The sequence below is a fragment of the Parambassis ranga genome, chromosome 7 (genome assembly GCF_900634625.1).
Source record: "Parambassis ranga chromosome 7, fParRan2.1, whole genome shotgun sequence".
Taxonomy (NCBI): domain Eukaryota; kingdom Metazoa; phylum Chordata; class Actinopteri; family Ambassidae; genus Parambassis; species Parambassis ranga.
Genome location: NC_041028.1, coordinates 2,943,462 through 2,965,947, shown reverse-complemented (window position 1 = coordinate 2,965,947; position 22,486 = coordinate 2,943,462). Strand labels below are relative to the sequence as shown.

General features: G+C 50.0%; 4 protein-coding genes across 9 annotated transcripts; 2 read left to right on the top strand and 2 right to left on the bottom strand.

Moving 5' to 3' along the window:
• The first annotated feature begins 217 nt into the window (after window positions 1-217).
• On the top strand, window positions 218-8,218 carry hdac6 (histone deacetylase 6). Of its 4 annotated transcripts, none has more exons than XM_028409627.1 (29): window positions 218-351; window positions 914-996; window positions 1,076-1,216; window positions 1,314-1,399; window positions 2,217-2,301; window positions 2,384-2,424; window positions 2,500-2,596; window positions 2,693-2,790; window positions 2,948-3,052; window positions 3,285-3,353; window positions 3,434-3,560; window positions 3,651-3,716; window positions 3,796-3,855; window positions 3,939-4,028; window positions 4,115-4,221; window positions 4,305-4,372; window positions 4,476-4,617; window positions 4,697-4,825; window positions 4,900-5,068; window positions 5,149-5,354; window positions 5,434-5,626; window positions 5,741-5,890; window positions 5,965-6,142; window positions 6,219-6,349; window positions 6,637-6,855; window positions 6,926-7,063; window positions 7,151-7,297; window positions 7,377-7,505; window positions 7,593-8,218. In XM_028409627.1, the coding sequence occupies exons 2-29, from the start codon at window positions 925-927 to the stop codon at window positions 7,659-7,661; spliced, it is 3,312 nt and encodes a 1,103-aa protein (XP_028265428.1). In that variant the 5' UTR covers window positions 218-351; window positions 914-924; the 3' UTR covers window positions 7,662-8,218. The 4 variants fall into 4 exon arrangements, with proteins under 4 accessions (XP_028265428.1, XP_028265429.1, XP_028265430.1 ...); XM_028409628.1 differs by lacking the exon at window positions 218-351 and adding an exon at window positions 484-532; XM_028409629.1 differs by lacking the exon at window positions 218-351 and adding an exon at window positions 514-532 and having other exon boundaries at window positions 1,081-1,216.
• A 350-nt stretch (window positions 8,219-8,568) lies between these two features.
• On the top strand, window positions 8,569-11,574 carry lhfpl4b (LHFPL tetraspan subfamily member 4b). Its single transcript, XM_028409692.1, has 6 exons — window positions 8,569-9,199; window positions 9,307-9,511; window positions 10,295-10,374; window positions 10,474-10,621; window positions 10,698-10,734; window positions 10,813-11,574. Exons 1-5 carry the CDS (start codon window positions 8,984-8,986, stop codon window positions 10,724-10,726), a joined length of 678 nt encoding a protein of 225 aa, XP_028265493.1. The 5' UTR covers window positions 8,569-8,983; the 3' UTR covers window positions 10,727-10,734; window positions 10,813-11,574.
• A 722-nt stretch (window positions 11,575-12,296) lies between these two features.
• Window positions 12,297-15,420, bottom strand: pcsk1nl (proprotein convertase subtilisin/kexin type 1 inhibitor, like). Of its 2 annotated transcripts, none has more exons than XM_028409678.1 (6): window positions 15,306-15,420; window positions 13,598-13,856; window positions 13,268-13,511; window positions 13,088-13,195; window positions 12,637-13,014; window positions 12,297-12,546 (listed from the first exon to the last, which is right to left on the bottom strand). In XM_028409678.1, the coding sequence occupies exons 1-6, from the start codon at window positions 15,357-15,359 to the stop codon at window positions 12,501-12,503; spliced, it is 1,089 nt and encodes a 362-aa protein (XP_028265479.1). In that variant the 5' UTR covers window positions 15,360-15,420; the 3' UTR covers window positions 12,297-12,500. The 2 variants fall into 2 exon arrangements, with proteins under 2 accessions (XP_028265479.1, XP_028265480.1); XM_028409679.1 differs by having other exon boundaries at window positions 12,672-13,014.
• Window positions 15,421-15,606: 186 nt separating this feature from the next.
• LOC114438383 (synaptophysin-like) lies at window positions 15,607-20,211 on the bottom strand. Of its 2 annotated transcripts, none has more exons than XM_028409687.1 (8): window positions 20,077-20,211; window positions 19,294-19,359; window positions 17,893-18,017; window positions 17,592-17,790; window positions 17,331-17,522; window positions 17,043-17,258; window positions 16,807-16,883; window positions 15,607-16,731 (listed from the first exon to the last, which is right to left on the bottom strand). In XM_028409687.1, exons 1-7 carry the CDS (start codon window positions 20,095-20,097, stop codon window positions 16,818-16,820), a joined length of 885 nt encoding a protein of 294 aa, XP_028265488.1. In that variant the 5' UTR covers window positions 20,098-20,211; the 3' UTR covers window positions 15,607-16,731; window positions 16,807-16,817. The 2 variants fall into 2 exon arrangements, with proteins under 2 accessions (XP_028265488.1, XP_028265487.1); XM_028409686.1 differs by having other exon boundaries at window positions 16,803-16,883; window positions 20,077-20,210.
• Window positions 20,212-22,486: the final 2,275 nt, after the last annotated feature.

Sequence of the window (22,486 nt, the reverse complement as noted above, 5' to 3'; positions counted from 1 at the left end):
AATATAAAAACATTTACATCTTTAAATGAGATGAAACACCGTAGTAACAGCTCGCTCCAGCAAGTGGCGCGCTTCCATGAATGGATCTTTTGATCAGATCAGAGCTGATCATCAGTGTTCAGATCGATCCATACATTTGATCCGAACTTCACTCAAAGACAACATTTTTATAAATGACTGTCGTGTGTGATACAATAACGCAACGGGCCACGAAGAAGAAATGTACTAAATATATATAAAAGCATTTTTGCCTCCGCCCTGGTGCGTCACCAGGATGCGCCTCAGCGCTGCCGATGACGCCATGAGAGCGCGACTTCCGGTTGGCGCTCAGCAGCAGCAGAGGGGTAAACAGTGAGTGTTCTTCATGGGATTCTCTTAAAACCGTTTGAAGCCGAAACCTGCTTCGTGTGTGTGTGTGTGTGTGTGTTTGTATGTGTGCGTGCGTACGTGTGTATGTGTGTGTGCAGCTAGTTTCAGAGATAAGGCTGTTAGCACGGAGGCTAACCAGGTAGCCGCTGCTCTGTTTACACCGGTGGGTTGACAGTCTAGTGCAATAAGTGACCTGAGCAGATATAATAGAGTATCAGTACATATAGAAAACATTTCCAAATAACCAGTAACTCAAAAAATATTAATAATACTCACAATTATAAAATGTATAAAATCAAACAAAAAGATACCACAGGGGTCTTGTGTGTCTGTCTGTGTGTGTGTCTGCGCTCCTTAACTAACTCACCAATGAAAGATTCAGCCTGGACTTTACTGCACTGATGATGACAGATCATCAGCATCCTGTCAGCTCCACTGTCGGGCAGGAATGTTTATCAGAAGCTGACCAGCTGACCAGTAGTGTGTTACTGTGTGTCATCAGTCATCGGTGTGAGCTGTTAATGGTGTTTCTGTTTTGGTCAAGGTGGATCAGCCATGCCGTCTGGATCAGATTCTCCAGGGTCTGGACCCAAGTCGGTCAGAAGATCGCCTCGGCTCCATGCTCAGGTCAGTCACACACACGCATGGAAACTTGATTTGAATGTTTATTCCAGGGTGAAGCTCCAGAACCTGTCTGTATTTTTAGGGTAGCAGTAAAGGAAGAGAGGAGACGGGCGGAGGAGGAGGCGGAGGCGGAGGCAGCCTGCAGGAACTGAAGAGGAGAGGGAGGATGGAGAGGAGCAGAGAGGAGCGAGAGGAGGAGTTGAGCGGCAGATTGCAGATGCTGGTGAGAGTCTGAGGTAGTCTGTGTACCATGTCCTCATGGGTTCAGCTTCGTTACTGTGTGTGTGTGTGTGTGTGTGTGTGTGTGTGTGTGCGTGCAGGATCTGTCCAGCAGGTCAGCAGCCAGTGGGACAGGCCTGGTTTACTCTGAGATGTTCACTCATCATAAGAACCAGTGGGAGCCAAGGTGAGCTGTCAGCCAGCATCCGCTCTGATGGCTGTTTAAGAGTGATGGTTTGAAGGAACAGAGCGATGACACCAGCTTCCTCTGCCTCCATCAGGATTTTTATGCATTATCTACAGACGGATTGTCAGTAATTGGAATTGAACAAGGGACACATCTACTGTTCAGTTCCAGGGACTCTTTTTCTCTCCATCATCACTCGTTTGATTTTCTTTTCTTTAAAGTGAAGCACAGTTTGTTTGATGAATTTATTTCATCGGTCAGGAGTTTGTACAACAGATGTACAAAATCAGGGTCTGTAAAACCTTTAGATTTCCTTTCAAGCTGACAGCTCTTCTATCTTTGGAAGTCTGCATCCCAGAATAATATCTGCACAGACATGACTTTACCTTTCATATAATCCCTGCTGAGCTGGCAAGAAATACAAACAGGATCATAACAAATCATCTGATCATAACAACACTAAGCCACGTGTCTTCTCCCACAGGGGAGGTTAATCACACAGGAACTCTTTACTGTTAATATGTCCTAGAAGAATAGAACAGAACATAAATACTTTATTCATCCCAAGCTGGGGAATTTCACAAAGCAGGCCCCACCATCATGGTTCTTATGTTTCCAGACGTCTCCTCCACAAAACGATGAAATATGTCTGTTGCAGATTTTTAAGTAGAGATACGTGTAGCTACACAGCTGTTTCATCAGACACATTCAGTCAGGTGCTTGATGCAGAGGTTAATATAAAACACGTGCATGTGTTAATTATCACATGGTGTCCGGAAAAAAACACTTACATTTGTGTAACTGATTCATTTTTCAGTCACCCAGAGAGTCCGGACAGAGTGACGGCCATCATGGAGGAGCTAGAGAGGCAAAACCTGCTGTCTCACTGTGTCAGAGTGGAGGTCTGTTCCACACACACACACACATGAAGAAGTGTGTGTCAGCAGTGCGCTGTGTAAATTGCATTGTTTGTGTCTGTTTCAGCCCAGAGAAGCTGCTGAAGAAGAGCTGCTGCTCGCTCACATGTGAGTTACAATTTTCACTTCCTGTCTGGGCTTCAGTCAGCTGACTGATGACATCATGTATTTGTACTGCTGCAGGAGGCCTTACGTGGAGCTGATGAGGTCGACTGAAACAATGACTCAGACAGAACTGCGCACACTGTCTGACAAATATGACTCTGTCTACCTCCATCCTGTAAGAACTCACACAGTGACATCATCAAACAGATGCTCATATGAAGGAAGTATTATACAGTGTCTGTCTGTGTGTGTGTGTGTATCTGTGTGTCAGGAGTCCTTCCAGGTGAGTGTGCTGGCGGTGGGTTCTGTCCTCCAGCTGGTCGATCAGGTCATGTTCTCTGAACTCAGGAATGGATTTGCCATCATCAGGTAACCATAGCAACAGAAGCTGGTTATGGTGCATGCAGGTGCTGAAAACCTTTGAGGTCATTATATATTTAAGGATGGTATCTGCACCCAGCAGGTCTGCAGCATGTGCTCTGATGACCTGAACTATTCACATGTACTGTCCACGTGTCCTCACCAGACCTCCAGGCCACCACGCTCAGACCAATGAGTCCAACGGCTTCTGCATCTTCAACAATGTGGCGATCGCGGCTCGATACGCTCAGACCCGACATGCTGTGAGCAGGTGTGTCACACACTTCCTTATGTGTTGCTCAGATTCATTTCCTGTTTCTCTCCTGTTGTCTGATGCTGTTCCTGCTAACAGAAGCTAACATGTTGCTAGAAGCTAAAGAGTAAGAGGATATGCGACTGGCTGAATGGTTGGTGACATCATCAACTGAACTGATGTAGTTTTATCAAAGGGTCAGAAATAATCTGTCTGACCCTCTCTGTGTGTGTCTGTGTGTGTGACTCAGGGTGCTAATAGTGGACTGGGATGTCCATCATGGTCAGGGCATCCAGTACATGTTCCAGGAGGATCCCAGGTATGCTGCTGCTGCTCTCACTGTGATTGCAGTTGGTTGTGACCTTAATGACCTGTGTTTGTGTGTCTGTGTGTGTGCAGTGTCCTGTACTTCAGTGTCCACAGGTATGAGCAGGGGTCTTTCTGGCCTCACCTGCCCGAGTCTGACAGCACTTTTGTTGGCAGTGGACGAGCTGAAGGGAGAACCATAAACCTGCCCTGGAACACGGTGAGTCAAACAGAACCAGAACGAACCACGGACCACCGGTCCAACACACGTCCTTACTAACATTATGTGTGTTCTGTGTGTGTATTTCAGACAGGGATGACTGATGCTGATTACATTGCCGCCTTTCAACAAGTGCTGCTGCCTGTAGCCTATGAGGTAACACACACACGGACACAGAAAACAGGATGTTGGTGATGTTATTTATTGATCCGTGTGTGTGTTTGTGTGCGCGCAGTTTCAGCCTCAGCTCGTCCTTGTCTCTGCTGGGTTTGATGCTGCAGTCGGGGATCCGAAGGTAGAAAAAAGAAAACTCTTCACACAAAAGGATACACTTGTGTTACACCTTTTTTTACTAAATGTGTGTGTGTGTGTGTTCAGGGGGACATGTCTGTGAGTCCTCAGTGTTTCCATGTTCTGACTCACATGTTGATGAGCTTAGCTGAAGGTCGGCTTGTTCTCGCTCTTGAGGTAAAAACACACGGCATGTTTCATTCATAATGAGTCACTTATTGACAGCAGTGTGTGTGTGTGTGTGTGTGTGTGTGCCCGCCCAGGGGGGTTATAATCTGCAAGCAACAGCAGAGGGCGTCGCAGCTTGTATCAGAGCCCTGCTTGGTGGAGCGTGCCCTCCTCTGAGTTCACCCTCTGCCCCGTCTGACAGGTAACACCTGTGGATCCCTTATGTCTATCTCAGTGTGTCTCTCAAATATCCCAGCATGCATTTCTCTTGTCTCTGTCCCTTAGCGCGCTTCAGTCCATCTCGCAGACCCTCTCAGCTCTGTATCCTCACTGGGCCTTCCACCAAGTGCTTGGTAACACACACACCTGCCCACACACACGCAGTAAAATGACAGTGAATCCTCTATGACCCCCCCCCCCCCCCCCCCCCCCCCCCACTTCCTTTTTTCTCTGCAGGCCATCCATTGGCTCAGGGGAATGTCATCAGAGCAGTGACCAATGACAGTGCAGTGATGCCTGCCCCCACCTCCTCTGTCGCCACGACAACGGGTCTGATCTACGATGAGCAGATGATGGAGCATTTGAACTTGTGGGACAGGTGAGATGAAAGTATTATGTAGGTCAAAGGTCGCGGTGACGTCACCGTGGGTGGTGGATGATGTCATGGTGTGTTGCAGACATCACCCTGAGCAGCCACAGAGGATCTGTAAGATCTTCTCCAAGCATCAGAAGCTTGGGTTTGTGGATCGTTGCCAGCGGATACCAGCTCGCTGTGCGACAGACGAGGAGCTGCTCGCATGTCACAGGTATGAGAGCACAGAGTCGCAACACGCCTGAGCTGATGGCGCTCCTCACTGTGAACATGTGTGCCTGTGTTCAGCATACAGCACGTGGAGCTGATGAGGGGCACGGCGAGCATGAAGCCACGAGAGCTGTACAAACTGGGAGACGAGTTCAACTCCATCTACATCAACAACCAGAGCTTCCGGTGCGCCCAGCTGGCTGCAGGAGGCTGCTTCAATGCTGTGGACCAGATCCTCTGCGGACAGGTAGGAGATGCAGCAGCAGCAGGCTGACGGGGTGGTACCAGGCCTACAGCAGCCAACAGCTGATCAGATGTCCTCTGCAGGTGACTAATGGTGTGGCGATCGTGCGTCCTCCTGGTCATCATGCTGAGAGAGATGCTCCCTGTGGATTTTGTTTCTTCAACACAGCAGCACTGGCTGCGCGCTACGCCCAGAAAATCTCCCATTATCCCCCGCTGCGGGTCTTGATCCTGGACTGGGATGTTCACCATGGCAACGGGACACAGCACATGTTCGAGGATGACAATAGGTGAGGAGTAGAGAGGAGGAGAGGAAGCTATTAGGTGCCGTCAGGACATAGCATGAAGTAACAGATGTTTTTGTTGCAGTGTCCTCTACATCTCGCTCCATCGCTACGACAACGGGACATTCTTTCCATCCTCTGAGGATGGTGCCCCTGATAAGGTGGGTGTGGCCAAGGGGGCAGGCTTTAATGTCAACGTGGCATGGAGTGGAGGCCGCATGGGTGATTCCGATTACATTGCTGCTTTTCATCGTATTGTGATGCCAATCGCTACAGAGGTAAGGCCTCACACAGACCTACACCCATTCAGTGGTTCATTCAGCCGATCAATCAGATAACATGTGGAACATATTGATTTTTATGACTGCTCTGTTTGGTCATCTCGTCCGCAGTTTAACCCTGGTCTGGTTCTGGTGTCGGCTGGGTTCGATGCAGCTCGAGGGGATCCGCTGGGTGGATACCATGTGACCCCAGAAGGATACGCCCACCTCACACACATGCTCATGTCACTGGCGGGGGGGCGGGTCCTGCTGATCTTGGAGGTTAGTGATGTGAAGGTGATTCTTATGTGAACTCAGATGGACTGAACGGAACTGAAGTGTCTGTGTCTCATCAGGGAGGGTACAATCTGACGTCCATCTCCGACTCCATGGCCATGTGCACCAGTGTGTTGCTAGGAGATCCTCCTCCGTCCCTAGCGACGCCCCTCCACCCTCCTCATCACAGCGCTGTGGCAACGATCAACGAGGTGATCCGACACCACGCTTCGTACTGGAGGTCCCTGAGGACACACAGTAAATACAGGGTTCTGTCACTTTGTCTTTATGGGTTATTTGCTGGTTCTGTTTGCTGTGACATCTCTCCTGTCAGTTCCAGATTCAGTGCGGGCAGCCCTTCCCTCCCCGAAGCATCGTGGGAAACGTAGTTCTAAAGGAAAGGGGAGGAAGTCCGATCAGAGTGACAAACCGCCACCATCCCCTGCAAGACCCGAGGATTCCAAGGTAACACACAACAAACACACAATAAACACAATAAACACACAACAAACACGCAATAAACACACAACAAACACGCAATAAGCACACAATAAACACACAACAAACACGCAATAAACACGCAACAAACATTCAACAAACACGCAACAAACACACAACAAACATGCAATAAGCACACAATAAACACGCAACAAACACACAATAAACATGCAATAAACATGCAACAAACACGCACACCAGATTCCTGCCAGAGTTCAGTCTCATCACTCTGATCCTCGTTTTTGTCCAATCAGACGGAGTGCAGCCTGGACCAGCTGACTCAGGGATTGGCTGGTTTGGACATCAGTCAAAACTTTGTCCATAACACCCCCGCTACATCCACCCCTGTGGGAGGGGCTAGGCCAAAGGTCCACTTGAGTCCAGAGACGGTCACCTGTGAAAATGAAGTGAAGGAAGAACCATGTGACACTCCACCCAAGCTCAGCCAATCAGCAGAGAGCCGTTTGCCTCAGGTGAGTCAGCAGCACAGACATTTTTTAAAGAGACGCTGCCTGGACTCACAGGATTTCTATCTGATTACAGACTGTCGCTGTGGCAACGCCAGAGACAGTAGCCACTGGGGCTGAGGCTGGAGTGGGGGCGGAGCCAGAGGCAGAAGGAGCGTGCGGTTATTCAAAGCCTCAGATGTGTCTGGAGCTGTGTGGAGCTGAGATGGGCGGAGTCAGAAAATTTCAATAACATTTCTTCATTTCAAGAGAGGACAAAGATGTCTTGATATCTGACCTGTCTGTCTCTGTCTCTTTGCAGTCCACCTTGTTTGTGGTTGACCCGTTGTCCTGGTGTCCTCACCTGGACGCAGTTAAGCCCCTCCCCTCTACAGGGATTGACATTTTCCTGCCTTGCCAGGACTGCGGTTCAGAGGCCGAGAACTGGATCTGTCTCACCTGCTACCAGGTCACTTGTCCCACCCGTCCCTCCCACTCGCAGCCAGGCATGTTATGAATAATCTCACCTGTGTGTGTCTCTGGCTCAGGTGTTCTGCGGTCGCTACGTTAACGAACACATGGTGACTCACGGTGTGGTGTCAGAGCACCCGTTGGTTCTGAGCTTCGCCGATCTCTCCGTGTGGTGCTACATGTGTGAGTCCTACGTGCACAACCAGGTGACACCGCAGTTGTTTTTCTGACCACTCACAGTTCAGTAGTGTGATGTCATCAATGACTAACACGCTCTGTGTTCTATTGTTCAGATTCTTTTTGAAGCTAAAAATGCGGCTCACTGTGCCAAGTTTGGAGAAGAGATCCCTCCGTGGAGCTGAGGAGTGCTGTGGGCGTGTCCTTACTGTGAGGGGACCACCTTGGCTGTTGCCATGGATACCAGCAGCAGTGGTGGGGCTTCGTCCCCCAGCTGTCCAAAACACTCACGGACAAAAACATGTTTTTATATTTTTTAACTGCAGATGACCTCCATCAGCAGGGCGGTGCTTCAGTTCACCAGCAGGTGCTTTTATTTTGAAAACTGTGGTCGTCATTAGTTCATATTGGGTTGATTAATATTTGTAATGTTCTTTTAATGAGTCAACAGAAGAACAAATCAATAACCAACTATCAAAAGAAAGACAGTGGGAAGAAGAATGCCAATGCTTCCTGTTAAAATCCTTCCAGTCACACGTCTGCCTGCTTCTGTCTGAACGTTTGGAAAGTGTCTGATTATTGTCCTGGACTCGATTCATTGATCGGCCTGCAGTCATTGATACGAAGGAGCCCTGGGTGTTGTGCAATACATTTGTTTGTAGATGTTTGTTTGCAGTTGAAGCAGGATCAATATCAATATCTGATGTTTGTACAAGGAAATAAACAGCATGCTGTCACCACAGGCAGAGCTTTTATTGTGGAGGGGTCTGCGGGCTTCACACACATTCTCCACATGTGGACATGGAGGCTTATTGTTTGTGTGAAATGCATGCTGGGTAATGTAGTAGAGGTCAGATAACCCTTGAAGCTTGATCAGCCAGTGACGCTGCAACTCCTCCTGCCCCCTGCAGGAGGCGCAGCTTAGCCCGATTTATTAAACAAGCTGCTGTTTCTCCATCAGACCTCCACCCGTGTAATTATCATCAGTCATTTTTCATGTCAGCAGAAGCTCCGCATCCGGGAATGTAGCACCCCCGCACCCCCACCCCCCGCTGCTGCCGCTGCATCCTCCACCCGCATCCTCCGCACACAGACGCACGGACAGGTGGAGCTCGTGCCGCAGTTTTGTGGTCGTTTCCTTTTCTCTGTTCTTTTAACCGGACACGCGCGGCTGCCGATCGCCTCGTTCGGTCGGTAAATCAGGGAGCTGATGACGTCGGTGTGCCGTTTATCTGCTGCTGATTGGTTGTCCGTCAGGCGGCCGCTCCTCCTGCAGCTCATCGAACTGTAGCTGTTCATCAGAAGCCGCCTGTCGTCATCTCGATCATCAGTGACGTCTGTCGATCATTCACCGCAGACAGGAAGCCATCAGACAATTCAGCTGGTCCAGGTTATTGATTAGCCTGGCAGTTGTTAGGTTTGTTGGCTGAATGTTTAGTGATCAGTGATTGACAGGTGATCAGTGATTGGCTCCAGCTGTCAGTGGTTCTCTCTCTCTGTCTCAGTGATGTCAGCGTCGCCCGCCCTCGCTGACCTTTCTCGCCTCTATCAGACGGAGTTCGTGCGGAGCGCCCGGGCTGTTGGCGTCCTCTGGGCGGTCTGCACGCTCTGCTTTGCCATCATACAGGTGGTCATCCTGGTGCAGCCGTCCTGGATCGGCACCACAGACGCCCCCCAGCAGGGGGGGTCAGCCCTGCCCAGCGGCACCATGGGACTGTTTGAGGTAGGAACCACAGATTGGTCCTCCTGCAGCAGGTTTCACAGACGGGGCTTCAGGGGAAATGCTGACGGGTCCATGTGTGTCTCCGTTTGTCCCCGTATGCCTGACAGGTGTGTCTGGAGACAGACTGGCCAGTCCCGGACTGTCGCGGAATGCTGTCCAGTCTGTCACCGTTGCCGTCCTTCCAGTCAGTTGCTGTGTTGGTGGGAGTGTCCCTGTGGGCTGTGTGGACCAGCGTCCTCTGTCTCTGTCTCTTCAGGTTCTGCAGTGCTGCAACTGTCTACAAGATCTGTGCATGGCTGCAGCTAACAGCAGGTTAGTCACTGTGTCCCCTAAAGTTCCTGTCTCTGCCTGCAGAGGACAGTGTGTGTCTCTGCCTGCAGAGGACAGTGTGTGTCTCCTGTCTCTGCCTGCAGAGGACAGTGAGTGTCTCCTGTCTCTGCCTGTAGAGGACAGTGTGTGTAGTTCCTGTCTCTGCCTGTAGAGGACAGTGTGTGTAGTTCCTGTCTCTGCCTGTAGAGGACAGTGAGTGTCTCCTGCCTCTGTCTCTGCCTGTAGAGGACAGTGAGTGTCTCCTGTCTCTGTCTCTGCCTGTAGAGGACAGTGTGTGTAGTTCCTGTCTCTGTCTCTGCCTGTAGAGGACAGTGTGTGTAGTTCCTGTCTCTGTCTCTGCCTGTAGAGGACAGTGAGTGTGTCCTGTCTCGGCCTGTAGAGGACAGTGTGTGTCTCCTGTCTCTGTCTCTGCCTGTAGAGGACAGTGTGTGTCTCCTGTCTCTGTCTCTGCCTGTAGAGGACAGCGAGTTTCTCCTGTCTCTGCCTGCAAAGGACAGCGTGTCTCATGTCACCTGTCTCTGCCTGCAGAGGACAGCGAGTGTCTCCTGTCTCTGTCTCTGCCTGCAGTGGACAGTGTGTCTCATGTCACCTGTCTCTGCCTGCAGAGGACAGCGAGTGTCTCCTGTCTCTGTCTCTGCCTGCAGTGGACAGTGTGTGTCTCCTGTCTCTGTCTCTGCCTGCAGTGGACAGTGTGTGTCTCCTGTCTCTGTATGTAGAGGACAGTGTTGTCTCTCAGTAAAAGGGGGCGGGGTTTCCTCTTTGCAGGGTTCTGTCTGGCGCTGGCTTGTCTGCTGTTTCCGGACTCGTGGGAAAGTCCAGAGATGAGGACTCTGTGTGGAGACTCTGTGAGTATGACCCTGTTTTTTTCATTAATGGTGCTGACTGACTGACTGACTGACTGATTGATTGATTGATCGATTGATTGACGCTGCGTCTGTCTCCAGGTGGGCAGCTTCTCTCCTGGTCACTGCTCCGTCCACTGGGCCTACATCCTGGCCATCCTCGGGGTTCTGGACTACGCCATCCTGGCGACACTGGCCTTTGTCCTCGCTAACAGACAGGATGCTCTGCTGCCACCGGAGGCCCAGGATGGTGAGTGGGCGGGGTCCGGGTGTGAAGCTGTGGTGCCGTCTGCGGGTTCGTACTGATGCTGTGTTTATGTCTGCAGTGACCACAGGCCTGCTGATGGCGCCGTGAAGCACCAGGTGAGTCTGCTCCCCTGTCGCTCCGTGTCTCTACGGCTTGAGACCTTCACCCTTCATCTTCCTCTTCCCCACCTGCAGGGACACTTGGTCTTCCTCCTCTTCACTGTTCTTCACCAGACAGAAGACATGAGACATGTGATCGTGTGTCTGGCTGATGAAAGGTTCTGTGATATTTGCAGAGGTCAGAGGTCAGAGGTCAGAGGTCATGTCCTCCATGTTAATCTGTTCTGTTGGCCTTTGTGCCCGGTTAGCTTAGAATTTAGCTTTGTTAGCTTTGGTTTCTGTTAGCTTAATGTTCTGTGTTAGCTTGTCCTGTTACTGTTTTTAACCATAAAGTGTTAAACTTCCTTCTGTGTGTCAGCTCTGAGGCAGGTAGATGATCGGCTTACAGCGCACGGCTAACTGTCCCACAACGCCAAAATTCAGCAGACTCTAAAAATGCTTGGTCTGGCTTCAGATATTTAAATCGTCTGTTTAGCTTGCACCTAGCGTCCTGGTAAACCTAGCATCTGATTCAATGTTTTTTTATAAAGACACTGAAAAACTAACTCTTCCTGGTGCTGAATGCACAGCAGAACAAATATATTCTCCAGGTTTGTATCAACTGTTAGTCTGGATTAGATTACACTGCCTGGTGGGGAGCATAATGATGTTCAGTGGGTCAGTGATAAATGCGCAGGCAGCATGCAGAAAGTCTGTGAGCATGTTGTGTGGTGTCAGCCGGCAGCATGTCGTCAAACCTTTGAACTAAATGAGTCCGGTTCAGCAGCTTTTCTTTAGGCTAGCTGAACCTAATGCTCAGTGTGCTACAGGCCCAGTTAGCCTGACATCCTCTGACAGTAAGCACACCGTTCATTTTGTGTCTGGTTGTCTTCTGGGTCCACTTAGCTTTGAGTTAGCTTCTGGGTCAAGTTAGCATTAGGGTAAGGTAACTCCTTATCCAGTAACTCCGGAGTGGACCAATAATGGTTTACTTAGCTAGGCTAAACACAAAGATGGAGAAGATCAGAGGATGTAGGTGTCTGTGTTTGCTGTCAGCATGACCTTTGACCTTTGTGAAACGTGAATAAAAATGTGCAGTCATTTGTGTTTTCTGGTTCGTTTGTTAGATGATGGTTCTAACAGTTGTACCTATGGTGGCCCTGAAGGTCAAAGGGTACGATCAACACGTCTTGGAATATTTACAGGTGTGAGTGGAAGAAGTTCTTCCCAAAGCTGCGTTTAGCTTCAGATTCAGTTAGCATCTCGGTTCAGTTCAGCTTAGCATAGTTAGCTTCAGATTCAGGCAAATTTAGCCCATGATGTAGTTGATTGTAGATTTGTATTGTAGTAGATTTAGCTTCTGGCTCCAAACAGCAATAGGCAGCATTCGATCGATTAGATGGAGTTTGTTAGCATCAAGGTTATATTGAGAGAAATCAGCATGTTGTGTTTATAAATAAAATAAAATAATATAAAAGCAATATTAAAATAGATGGTGATCGTACGAATGCTGTGTGGACACAGGAAGTAAAGCCTCGCAGAAATGTGTGGCAGAGACAGACAGACAGGGGGCGACAGACTTCCAGGTTACTGATTTTATTTCATAGTGACAGAAATCAAGTTTCACCACAGACAGACGTCACATGACAGAAAGCTGAGAGCACAAGAACACGACCAGAACCAACCAATCACAGAGCTGATGGGCTGTCGCTATGGCTACCATCTGATGGAGGAAGTCTGCACTGAAAAAGCTGTTTAATGGGAGGAGTCGAGTAGCCAGCCAATCAGAGAGCTTCAGACTGTGAGGTCATCAGAAGCGGGGGTGTTCGCCTGCAGCGTTTAAAGATACAAGACCAAATCAAAGAAAGAGTGGGTTAATGTTTGGCATCACCTTCCTCCTCCTCTTCCTCCTCCTCTTACTCTCTTATGTACTCCAGAATCTGATCCATTAGTACTTGGGGGTCGAAGTTCAGCGTCGCTCTCTTCTGGCGCTTACGACCCCCATGATTCAGTCCTTCACTGTCAGCGGTTGCCATGGTATCGATGCGTTTCATCCTCTGCAGCCCTGCGGTCTGGGGGCGGGGTTTTTCCTCCTGCTCCTCCTCCTCCAGCCTCTTCACCCTGAGCAGAGGAGGCTCGTTGCTGGGTAAGGGTGGAGCCACATCGTCAAGAGAACGGCGGCTTCTCCTGTGGGTGGGGCTTGAGGGTTCAGACAGGTCTCTCCTCACTCTGCGCCCAGAGTAGACCAGCGGGGCGTCATTGGGGCCCATGCTGGACAGTATCCTAGCAACCACCCGACTGGGAAAGAGACACATGTTTAGACAGACAAAGATTGATCAATAATAATTCATAATAATTGATGAACCTTCACCTGAGGGTGTCTTGGTCCCTGCTGAGTCCTGATGGGACTCTTCCGGGCTGTTGGAGTCTCTCCTGCCTCGCTCTCTCCAGCAGAGTCTGAGCGAGGCGGGGCTCCATCCTGACATCACAGAGGAGCATGTGGTCATTGTCGCCAGAACATACGAACCCTGAGCACACCTCAAACACTCACCTGTCCAGCAGACTCTGAGCCAGCCGGGGTTCCACAAGCCCCCACCAGGCGGCTGGGGGCCTCCCCATGCTTATCCCTCGTCCTGTGTCGTCGTAGTCTGGTGGGACAGGGCTCTGGAAGTCCTCCGGGGGCCCCTGATCATTTTCTTCATCCTCCTCTTCCTCAACCACTTCCACATCACCTGGGCCAACCAATCCCGCGCTCTCTGCCTCGCTCAGTAGGCGGAGCAAAGCTGCTAGGTAGGCTGTGAATGTGTGTGATTGGTTCATTAAGATTCCTCCAATGACAATCATTTACTAACAATTATTGATCACAACCAGCAGCTCTGACCTGCCCGCTGCTCCTCCTCCACCTCCCTCCTTTGGTCCCTCTCCACCAATCGCTGCAGGGCCTGGTCCAAGCCCCGCCCCCTCCAGTCATCTGATTGGAAGTACAGGTCATCAACCCCACTGGCTCCTCTCTCCATGGCAGGGTATGACATCATCTGGTCCTCATAAGGGAGCATGTTGCGGAGGTCTCTGCGCTGGCGTCTGACTCCGCCTCCTGACAAAGCCAGGCCGCGCCCCCCTGCCCAAGCAGCAGGAAATGACTGAGGAGAGAGTTTATGATCGATAATGAAGCCATTAAGACCGAAGTGAGAGAATGTTAGGAAGCACTGAGATGTGATAAAAAGATTCACATCCACACAGGTATATTGATCAGCTGATCTGATGTGACTCAGCGCTCCGAGCTGTGACTCAGCATTCTGAGATGTGACTCAGCGCTCCGAGCTATGACTCGGCGCTCCGAGCTGTGACTCAGCGCTCCGAGCTGTGACTCAGCGCTCCGAGCTGTGACTCAGCACTGGTGGCTGTTGGTTAATTGAGACATTCTGAGAGAAGAGTTGAGCAGTGTAGCTCTGAGTGATGATGATTATGGATTGTTTCGCCAGCCCGGCGTGCTGCTGGTCAGGTCCAGTATCTGTCAGAACTGATCACAGTGATGATATTTAATCAGCCCAGCTGCTCCAGGCAGGATGACTTTCTGTCTGCCAACCTGAGTGATGCGTGCTGAGTGCTAACGAGTCCTCCGGGAGAGATCGCTCTGCTCGCTCACTGACATCAGAGCAGGTGTGCAGAGGAGCCAACAACACCCGGGTGAGATGCACACACACACACACACACCCTTCCGAGTCTGTGAGCCATGTTTGTTTACAGTCACTGGGAGCTTCCATCAGCTTTAACTGTTGAACAAATCTGAGCTCATCACCTTCACTTTGTGAAAACCTCATTCCTAATGCACTGCTAGTGTGTGTGTGTACCATACAGGTAAATTATATAACTGTCTGGTCCTCACAAACAGTGAAGAACAGTACACACACACAAACTTCACAGATATCTTGCTGCTAGCTGTGAGGACATTAATTGACATGATGCATGTCTGAGCCTCTTACCTGCACTTCACCATCACACACCATCAAGGCCCATCACACTAACCTGGACCTGATGCTACTAAAACACTAATCTTCACCTTCAGCAAACCGCGCTAAGGTTCTAAAAGGAGCAACCAAGCTGTCCTCACTTCAGTGGTTAAACCATTAAACTGGCAGCTGTACAAGAGCACACACACACACACACACGTATGACCCTGTTGCTGTGGGTTACTGTCTCCTGTCACTATGGTGACAGCAACTGAAATGAAATGTTCTTCAGCCACTGCCCACACACACACACAGCATTTGTTTGCACTGCTATCCTTATGAGGACCCTCTTGCTGTTTGAAGAACTGCACCAATATGAGCTCCACACACACACACACACACACACACACACACACACAGCATCTGTTTCCTGATTCTCGGGAGGGTCATTTGCAATTAAACTGGAAACACATCACACACACATACATCTGTGTGTGTGTGTGATGTAAGCAGTGACAAAGGTCTGCATCAGTCCCTGCTCAGAGGGACGATGCAGCACCACCATGAATACGTACATGAATAAATACGACACATCTCACACACCCTGTCCCTCCTGTAGTGGACGAGCTGGGACCTTACCTGGGCGGTGTGGATCAGAGCGGTGCTGAGCAGCAGGAGGCTGAGAGATGCCATCCTCCAGACCGAACACACACACAGACACACACTGAGGCTGCCAGCAGACTCCTCTGATACCAGGGAGGGGGAGGGGAGGAGCGATGAGTCAGGAGGGGAGGACAGACAGAGGGAGAGGAGAGAGGGAGGAGCCACAAAGAACAGGAAGGAAAGGGTAAAGGAAGAGGAAGGAGGAGGGGGAGAGGGGGGAGGAAGGGGGAGAGGGGGGTCTTCATGATGCCTGTTTACAAACACACAGCAGCCAAACTAGAGTTTGTTGTTTATTGAAACTTTCCACTGAATTAACACAGCAGGGGGGGAGGAGGGTGTCTCCATAGCAACAAGTCACACACATCATTATCATCATCATCACTGTCAACACTGTCGCCATGGTTACTGTTGCGGAGTAGCATATCATCACACTGGAAGTTACGTCACAGAGGCCGAGTCACAAAGAGGAACAACAGAAAGAGAGGAGGAGGAGGAAGAAGGAGAGGAAGAGGAGGAGAAGAAGGAAACAAAAAGCTTGACAGGTAATGATCACATGCTCACACACACACACACCTGTACAGGGAACCAGGAAGTGGAACACACTGTTCCATCAGTCACTGAACAATATGTAGAGCATCACATGACTTCCACAACGACCTCTGCTTAGCCAAGACACACAGAGAGGACAAAGAAAGAGGACAGAAACGTCCGTCCGAAGAGGTGCTGTCCAGCTCGGCCTGTTGGACGGAAGGTTTCCTTTAAGGTGGGCGGACGCACAGAAGCATGTGGTCCTATTTTATGATGTTCAAACCTAGCCAGGGAAGCTAACCAAACAACACCAGCTAACCCCAGCGTCTGCGAGAGTGGTCAAGACGGAGCGACAGCAGGAACACCCAGCCCAGCCAAACAGTGCGAACTGTGAGTGACCAGGCGCCATTTTGGATGCAGCTTCCAGCCCGGAGTCACCACGAGGCCGCAGGGAGTTTACAGCATGTCCAGGATGACATCACTTCCTGCGTGGGTGTTAGCATGCAGCTGGGAGGTGATGTTTGCGGACATGGCTGCGTCTCAATTGGGCGGTGTGAGCCTGGTTTGTTGATGCATGGGGGGGGGGGGCTTATATACAGGGGCGGGGCATACAGAGCAGAAACAGTGAATATATCGGTCGAAGGTGAGCTCTACAACACAAACACTCTCTGCACAGACGGCGGCTTCACTTGAATCCTCGTTGCTTGTTGTTGTGGTTTGTTAAAATGACCTCTTTTTTTTACACACAGACTTTTTATAGTGAACATCTAACCCCCCACCCCCCCCACCACAGCCCCCCACCCACCCAGCACACAGACAGGAGTGTTGCTCCGTGGGTAGGTTGCAAGGGACCCACACCTCTCTGTGGCACCTCCTGTGAAGACAAGTGTTGATCAATCATTTTCATCAGCCAATGAGAAGTCTTCAAGGTGAACATGGACTCACCTACTTCCTGTCAGCTCACATCTGATTGGAATAAGAGGTAGGCGCCCCCGTTTGGCCGTATCCCGGACCGTACTCTGCCTCCTGGAGGAGGCCCAGAAACAGCTGTTACAACATCCACCATCCACTGCAGCTATTTATTGATCATCACATTCTAATACTGACACAATCAATCAGCATATAGACATATTGAATATTTAATAACTAATAAATCGATCCTTCCTGAGAATGACCTGATCTCACCTGGTTGTATCCTTGCTGGCTGTAGTCCGGTTGATAGCCTCCCTGTTTGCTTGCGTATGGGTCCTGTTCGTATGCCCCCTGCTGGCCGTAGGCATCCTCTGCAGCAGGCTTGTCCTGAGGAGGCGGAGCCCGCATGAAAGGCGCGATGATGCCCGTCTCCTTAAAGACGAACCAGAGGTTCCCCGCCCACAGGACCAGGTTGATGAAGCCGAAAGCCTGCCAGAGGAGACGGGGAGGTGCTCAGAACCACAACAAAGACGGCTGACACACAGTCTGCCCCAGTCCTACCACAGAGGTGTTGAGTCCCGACATGACGGGGTCTTGGATCTCACGACAATGGTTCTCCTCCGAGGAGCAGGCAGGAATCATGGTGATGACACTGTCTGGGTCAGTCGCCGTCTTCACATCAGACAGACCTTTGGCCCAGGCCGCCGAGCTCACCAGCCACATGAAGGCAAACACTCCGGTTACACCCAGGTCCTGAAACGACACACAGCATGAGAGCGGAATGTTCCCAGAGGCGAGTGGCCGGCTGGGCAGGGGACTTACGATCAGCGGGCCCTTGTTGTTCTCCTTGTACTTCTCAAAGAAGAACACGTAAATGCTGAGCGCCGCCATGGAGTACAGGAAGGCAAAGACACCGATAGTGACGAAGAACTCTGCTGAGGAAGAGTAGTCACCAACCAGGAAGAAACGTTCCCGCTTCATGTCCTTACAGGTGGGGGCGTCAAAGTAGACCTGGTGGAGTCTGAAAGAAGGGGGGTCCAAACGTTACACGGTGACTTATGTCAAAAAACATGGAGCCTGTTCTGATAACAACATGTGTGAGCATGCTCAGAGGGGTCGGCACCTGAACGGATACTCAAACTCCACTCCTATGTTCAGGTCGCTGTTCGTGCGGTCCTTACACTCCACCACCATCCGGAACAACCCCGAGTAACTCCCACAGGTGGAGAAGGCGAAGATGGCGAAGAACTGAGGATGGACAAAAAAACGTGAACTACAAGCCTGCAGACAAAACTCAGGTCACACTGCTCCCAGACACCAAAACCAACCAATCAATCAATCAAAGGTAACTCAGTGGAAGCCCAAGTGTTTGACTGTAGTGACATCACAGATGAGCTGTGAAACATGACTCATGACTCAGCGTCTATCTTTAGAGTCACAGCAAGAGGCTTTAGGCTGAGCAGCCAATCGGATGAGTCAAACCCAGAACCACACACACATACACAAGGAGGGACTGGACATCTGCTCACACTGTGTGTGTGTGTGGTTGTAGGATCACTTCCTGTTGTTTCTGTCTGATGCCAGCCTGGTGGGCGGAGTCTAATGTAATGTAATCATCTGTAATGATCCACTGTTCTGTTCAGTCTGTCCTCCAGAGAGGTAGACTCAGGTGTTGGTGTCTCTGGTCCAGAAGCCTCCAGCAGCAGCCTGTGTGATGGTCTGCTGGATCAGCTCCAGGCTCTCTGCTGGCTGCAGGGACCAGGCTTTTAGTCCTCCACCTGCCTGATGTCTCTGTGTGAGAGGAAGAGGAGACTCCATGCTCGGCCGGCCGCTCCGTCCTGCGCTCTGATGTCTCCTCCCTGAATAAATGTCTCCTATCTAGACTCGGTGGTGGGAGTTCAGAGACTGCTGCGTCTTTGTCCTCACAGAGACGTGGCTCAGAGGCAGAGTTCTGGATGCCTCCGTCCAGCTGGACCGGCTGCTTTGGTGCTGACAGACGTGCAGCTCTGTGCGGTGAGGCTCACTGTGGTGGCTGCTGTGTTTACATCAGCTCAGCTTCTACTTCCTGCTGCTCCCTGGTGGAGCAGAGGCTCCGCTCCACAGACCAGGTCTGTGTCTGAAATCACTCCCTGATCACTACATGTGCTCCTATATAGAGCCTCCGCCATGTTGTAGTGCTGTCTGAATTCTTAGTGAGAAATGATAGACCCCATATAGGGCCCTCAATGTATCCCACAATGCATCTTGAAAAGTAGAGTCCATCCCATGGTCACTACTTTTAGCGATATGTCCCATCATGCATTGCACAGACCGGCTAAAACAACAGGAACAGAAGTGACGTCACCTGTCTTATAAACATAATGATGGTTTAAAGAATGCAGCGTGACCCGCTGTGTGTGTTTATTAATGTTGACCATAGAAGGGGGGTGAGTCCAGACCCTGGTCTGTGAGGACCGTCCTGACTGATGCTACTGTGGTTTAGGGGGCAAAAGAGGTAAAACAGCTGTTGCTGTGAGGAACTCACCCACTGTAAGACCTTGATGAAGCCCAGAGGAACCTTCAGCACCCTGAACTGACCCTGGGCCACCAGCTGCAGACACACAAACACACACAGAGTAACACAACGTGCACACAGAGCTGCTTCATATAAACCAGTGTCTGTGAAGTTTGATTGGAATCTGAACATCCTGCTTCGACACACGGATCAATAATCCTCCTCAGCCTCAGCAGGGAGCCTTTTAATCAATACACAAATTTCTATCCCATAATATGCTGCATGTAGACACACTGTGATCATAAATATGTTACACTGTGTACAGACCTTTCACACCTAAACCCGGGTTCCTATAACACCCGACAGCAGCTGCTCCTCTCTTTCTGTGGCTGCCATTTTACAGCACACACACACACACACACACACGCTCACACACACACACTCACACAGAAAATGTGTTTTTATTTCATCACGTGAACGCGCATATCTTTCTATGTCCTTTTTGTGTTTTATTATTGTGCCCACTCATCGCGCGCGCACACACGCACACAAACGACGCGCAGTGCACACGCAGATCTGTTCTAGGTGGATCCGTCCTGTAGGTCTGGGCCCGGTTCGGTTCCGTAATAAAATAATCTGCGTCTCCTTCCGCCGCCTCTTGCCGCGGAGATGCGGCCCGACACAGGGATGCTGAACCGCGGGACCAACAGTCCACAGACCGAACCTCCGAGAACCGCGACGACCCACACACCCCGAGACCCGAACCGGAACAGGCGCGACGTGAAATAAACAGAGAAAACGGAGAGTTAGTACCTGATTCACGACGTCCATCATGCCGCCTGTCGAGAGGAGAGGAGATGGAGCGAGGGGGGAGGAGGGAAGAGATGGAGCGAGGGGGAGGAGAGAGGAGATGGAGCAAGGGGGAGGAGGTAAGAGATGGAGCGAGGGGGAGGAGAGAGGAGCAGAGATGGAGAAAGATAGATGTACTAAACAACTGATGACGTCACACATTTAAACTAAAGGCAGCTGACATCATCACGTAGTAGGATGATGTGCTTTGTAAATGTGTCTCGTGACCTGACGTCTGCACGTTATTGAAAAACACTGTATAACAACAACACAACAACAACGTCACTGCAACACAACACCCAGAACAACAACAACACCCAGAACAACAACAACTACACCATCATCATCATCAATATCAACACCACAACATCATCACTGCAACACAACAACACCCAGGACAACAACAACACCCAGAACAATAACAACACCGTCATCGATATCAACACAACAACAACGTCACTGCGACACAACAACACCCAGGACAACAACAACCAGAACAACAACGACACAACAACCACAACATCATCACTGCAACACAACAACACCCAGAACAACAACAACAACAACACCATCATTATCATCATCATCTCATTCATCATCAACAACAACAACAACAACAACACTGCAACATTTGAACACAGAACCTTTAATTGCTGATGTTGTGAAGAGGAGGTCCAGAGGAGGGGTCAGGTGTGGTGGGAGGAGGAGCTGTGGAGGGAGGAGTCAGGTGTAGTGGGAGGAGCAGCTCACCCTGACTGAGTTTAGGATTGGGTTCAGGTGTGAGTCCTCCTCTCCCCTGCAGCAGGCTGACTTCAGCTGTGTGTACATGTGAGTCTTTGTTTGTGTATATTTCATGTTCGCTGCTTTAAGTTCAGTTTCTGTTTCATTAATGTTTCCTTTGTTTGGTGAAATCCAGCCTCAGCTGTCGTCCACTTTAACCCGCCTGCTGTGCACTAGTATAATACATTGATTAGATTGAAGTGGATCAATAATCCACCACAGTGTTCATCTCCTGGAACCAGCCAATACTAATTTAACATGTTAATCACTGAGCTGTGTGATAAGCTGAGCTTAAAATGTTCACCAGCAGGGGGCAGCAGAGTCACTGTGAAGCTGACAGGATTCCTCAGGTCATTATCCAATTCATCAATATGATCAGAATGTTGATCACACTGTCTGATCAATATTTAGCATCACAGAAACTCTGCCATCAGCTTCATGTAGCATCAAGTATGTTCTTTAGTAAAATACTGTAAATATGCAGACGTGGCGTGTGATGTGTGGCAGAGAGACGAGGCTGACGAGGATGGTGTGTGTGTGTGTGTGTGTGTGAGAGAGAGACATTCAGCATCCTGTCTGTCAGCGCAGGGTTAAAGCAGCGTGTTAAAGAACAGAGAGACATGGCAGCAGTCTGACTTTATTGGAGGTAACTGAGGTTGTTTTAGGAATTTAAACAGGAGCGAGTGCTGGAAACAAACGTTCAGAGATAGGAAGAGCAGACGTGGAGAAACACACTGAACTCATAGAGGTGGAGGTCGGTGCTGCTGGGTCACACCATCAGGTCACTGGTCTCATTCATGCTGTCCATGTGCACAAACGTCCTGCACAGCACAGTACAGGTGGTTTCCAAAGTAAGTGTTTCTGTTTATAAAAAGGTTGATCACAAGATGAACGTTAGAAATGTTTTCAGTATGTACAGTGTGAAACCAACAGGCTGCTTCTGACTGATGATCAGTCTCTGCTGTGTTCTTCGATGTTCAAACCTCAGAACCTCAGAGCAGCTAACAGAGAAGCACTGGGGCTGCTCACTGATAGCATTGTTAGCATAAGACAACTTTTTGTTTAGCAAGGCTAATGCTAACCAGTGGCTTAATGGTGTCTGAGCTGTGCTAACAGCCTGACAGCCTCCTTCTAACACTTCACCAGTGTTCTGTCCCCGTAATAACCCCGAGCTTAGCTAGAGCTATGATTCAAAGTCGTTATGAAGCTAGGCTAGCACCTGGTAATGCTAACATTAACACATCAGTCAGATGCTACGTGCTTTGCTTTGAGTCACAGCCTGCAGTTAGCATGTGCTCCATTAGCTGTTAGCCGTCAGCCGTTGAAAATACTTTACGATAACGCTCTGCAGTCAGACTCCGAATCAATACACAGATGCAGAGATGCATTGTGGGTAAAGAGTGATCCTGTGTTCTATCTGGAAAAAAATTATCTCCATGACGTGACATCTCAGAGTCAGACTGCTGGCAGCCATCTTTAATGGCGTGTCCTCCTTCCTTTCTTTTTTGTTCTGATTGGGCAGTTTCTTGTCAATCAAAGCATCACTCCTGTTACTCCTGGAGGCCATGCCGTGGCTGCTGATTGGTCCACAGCC

Bases quoted from the DNA above. Each gene is read 5' to 3' on its own strand.
- hdac6 (XM_028409627.1), top strand. From the start codon at position 925: ATGCCGTCTGGATCAGATTCTCCAGGGTCTGGACCCAAGTCGGTCAGA. The intron at 3,053-3,284 runs GTGTGTCACACA...TGTGTGACTCAG, and splicing joins ACCCGACATGCTGTGAGCAG to GGTGCTAATAGTGGACTGGG. The intron at 7,298-7,376 runs GTCACTTGTCCC...TCTCTGGCTCAG, and splicing joins TCTGTCTCACCTGCTACCAG to GTGTTCTGCGGTCGCTACGT.
- lhfpl4b (XM_028409692.1), top strand. From the start codon at position 8,984: ATGTCAGCGTCGCCCGCCCTCGCTGACCTTTCTCGCCTCTATCAGACG. The intron at 9,200-9,306 runs GTAGGAACCACA...TATGCCTGACAG, and splicing joins GCACCATGGGACTGTTTGAG to GTGTGTCTGGAGACAGACTG. The intron at 9,512-10,294 runs GTTAGTCACTGT...TCCTCTTTGCAG, and splicing joins ATGGCTGCAGCTAACAGCAG to GGTTCTGTCTGGCGCTGGCT.
- pcsk1nl (XM_028409678.1), bottom strand. From the start codon at position 15,359: ATGGCATCTCTCAGCCTCCTGCTGCTCAGCACCGCTCTGATCCACACC. The intron at 13,512-13,597 runs GTCAGAGCTGCT...ACACATTCACAG, and splicing joins GGAGGAGGAGCAGCGGGCAG to CCTACCTAGCAGCTTTGCTC. The intron at 13,015-13,087 runs GTGAAGGTTCAT...TCTCTTTCCCAG, and splicing joins AGGGACCAAGACACCCTCAG to TCGGGTGGTTGCTAGGATAC.
- LOC114438383 (XM_028409687.1), bottom strand. From the start codon at position 20,097: ATGATGGACGTCGTGAATCAG. The intron at 18,018-19,293 runs GTGAGTTCCTCA...GTCCATCCTCAG, and splicing joins TCATCAAGGTCTTACAGTGG to TTCTTCGCCATCTTCGCCTT. The intron at 17,791-17,892 runs GTGCCGACCCCT...CCCTTCTTTCAG, and splicing joins GAGTTTGAGTATCCGTTCAG to ACTCCACCAGGTCTACTTTG.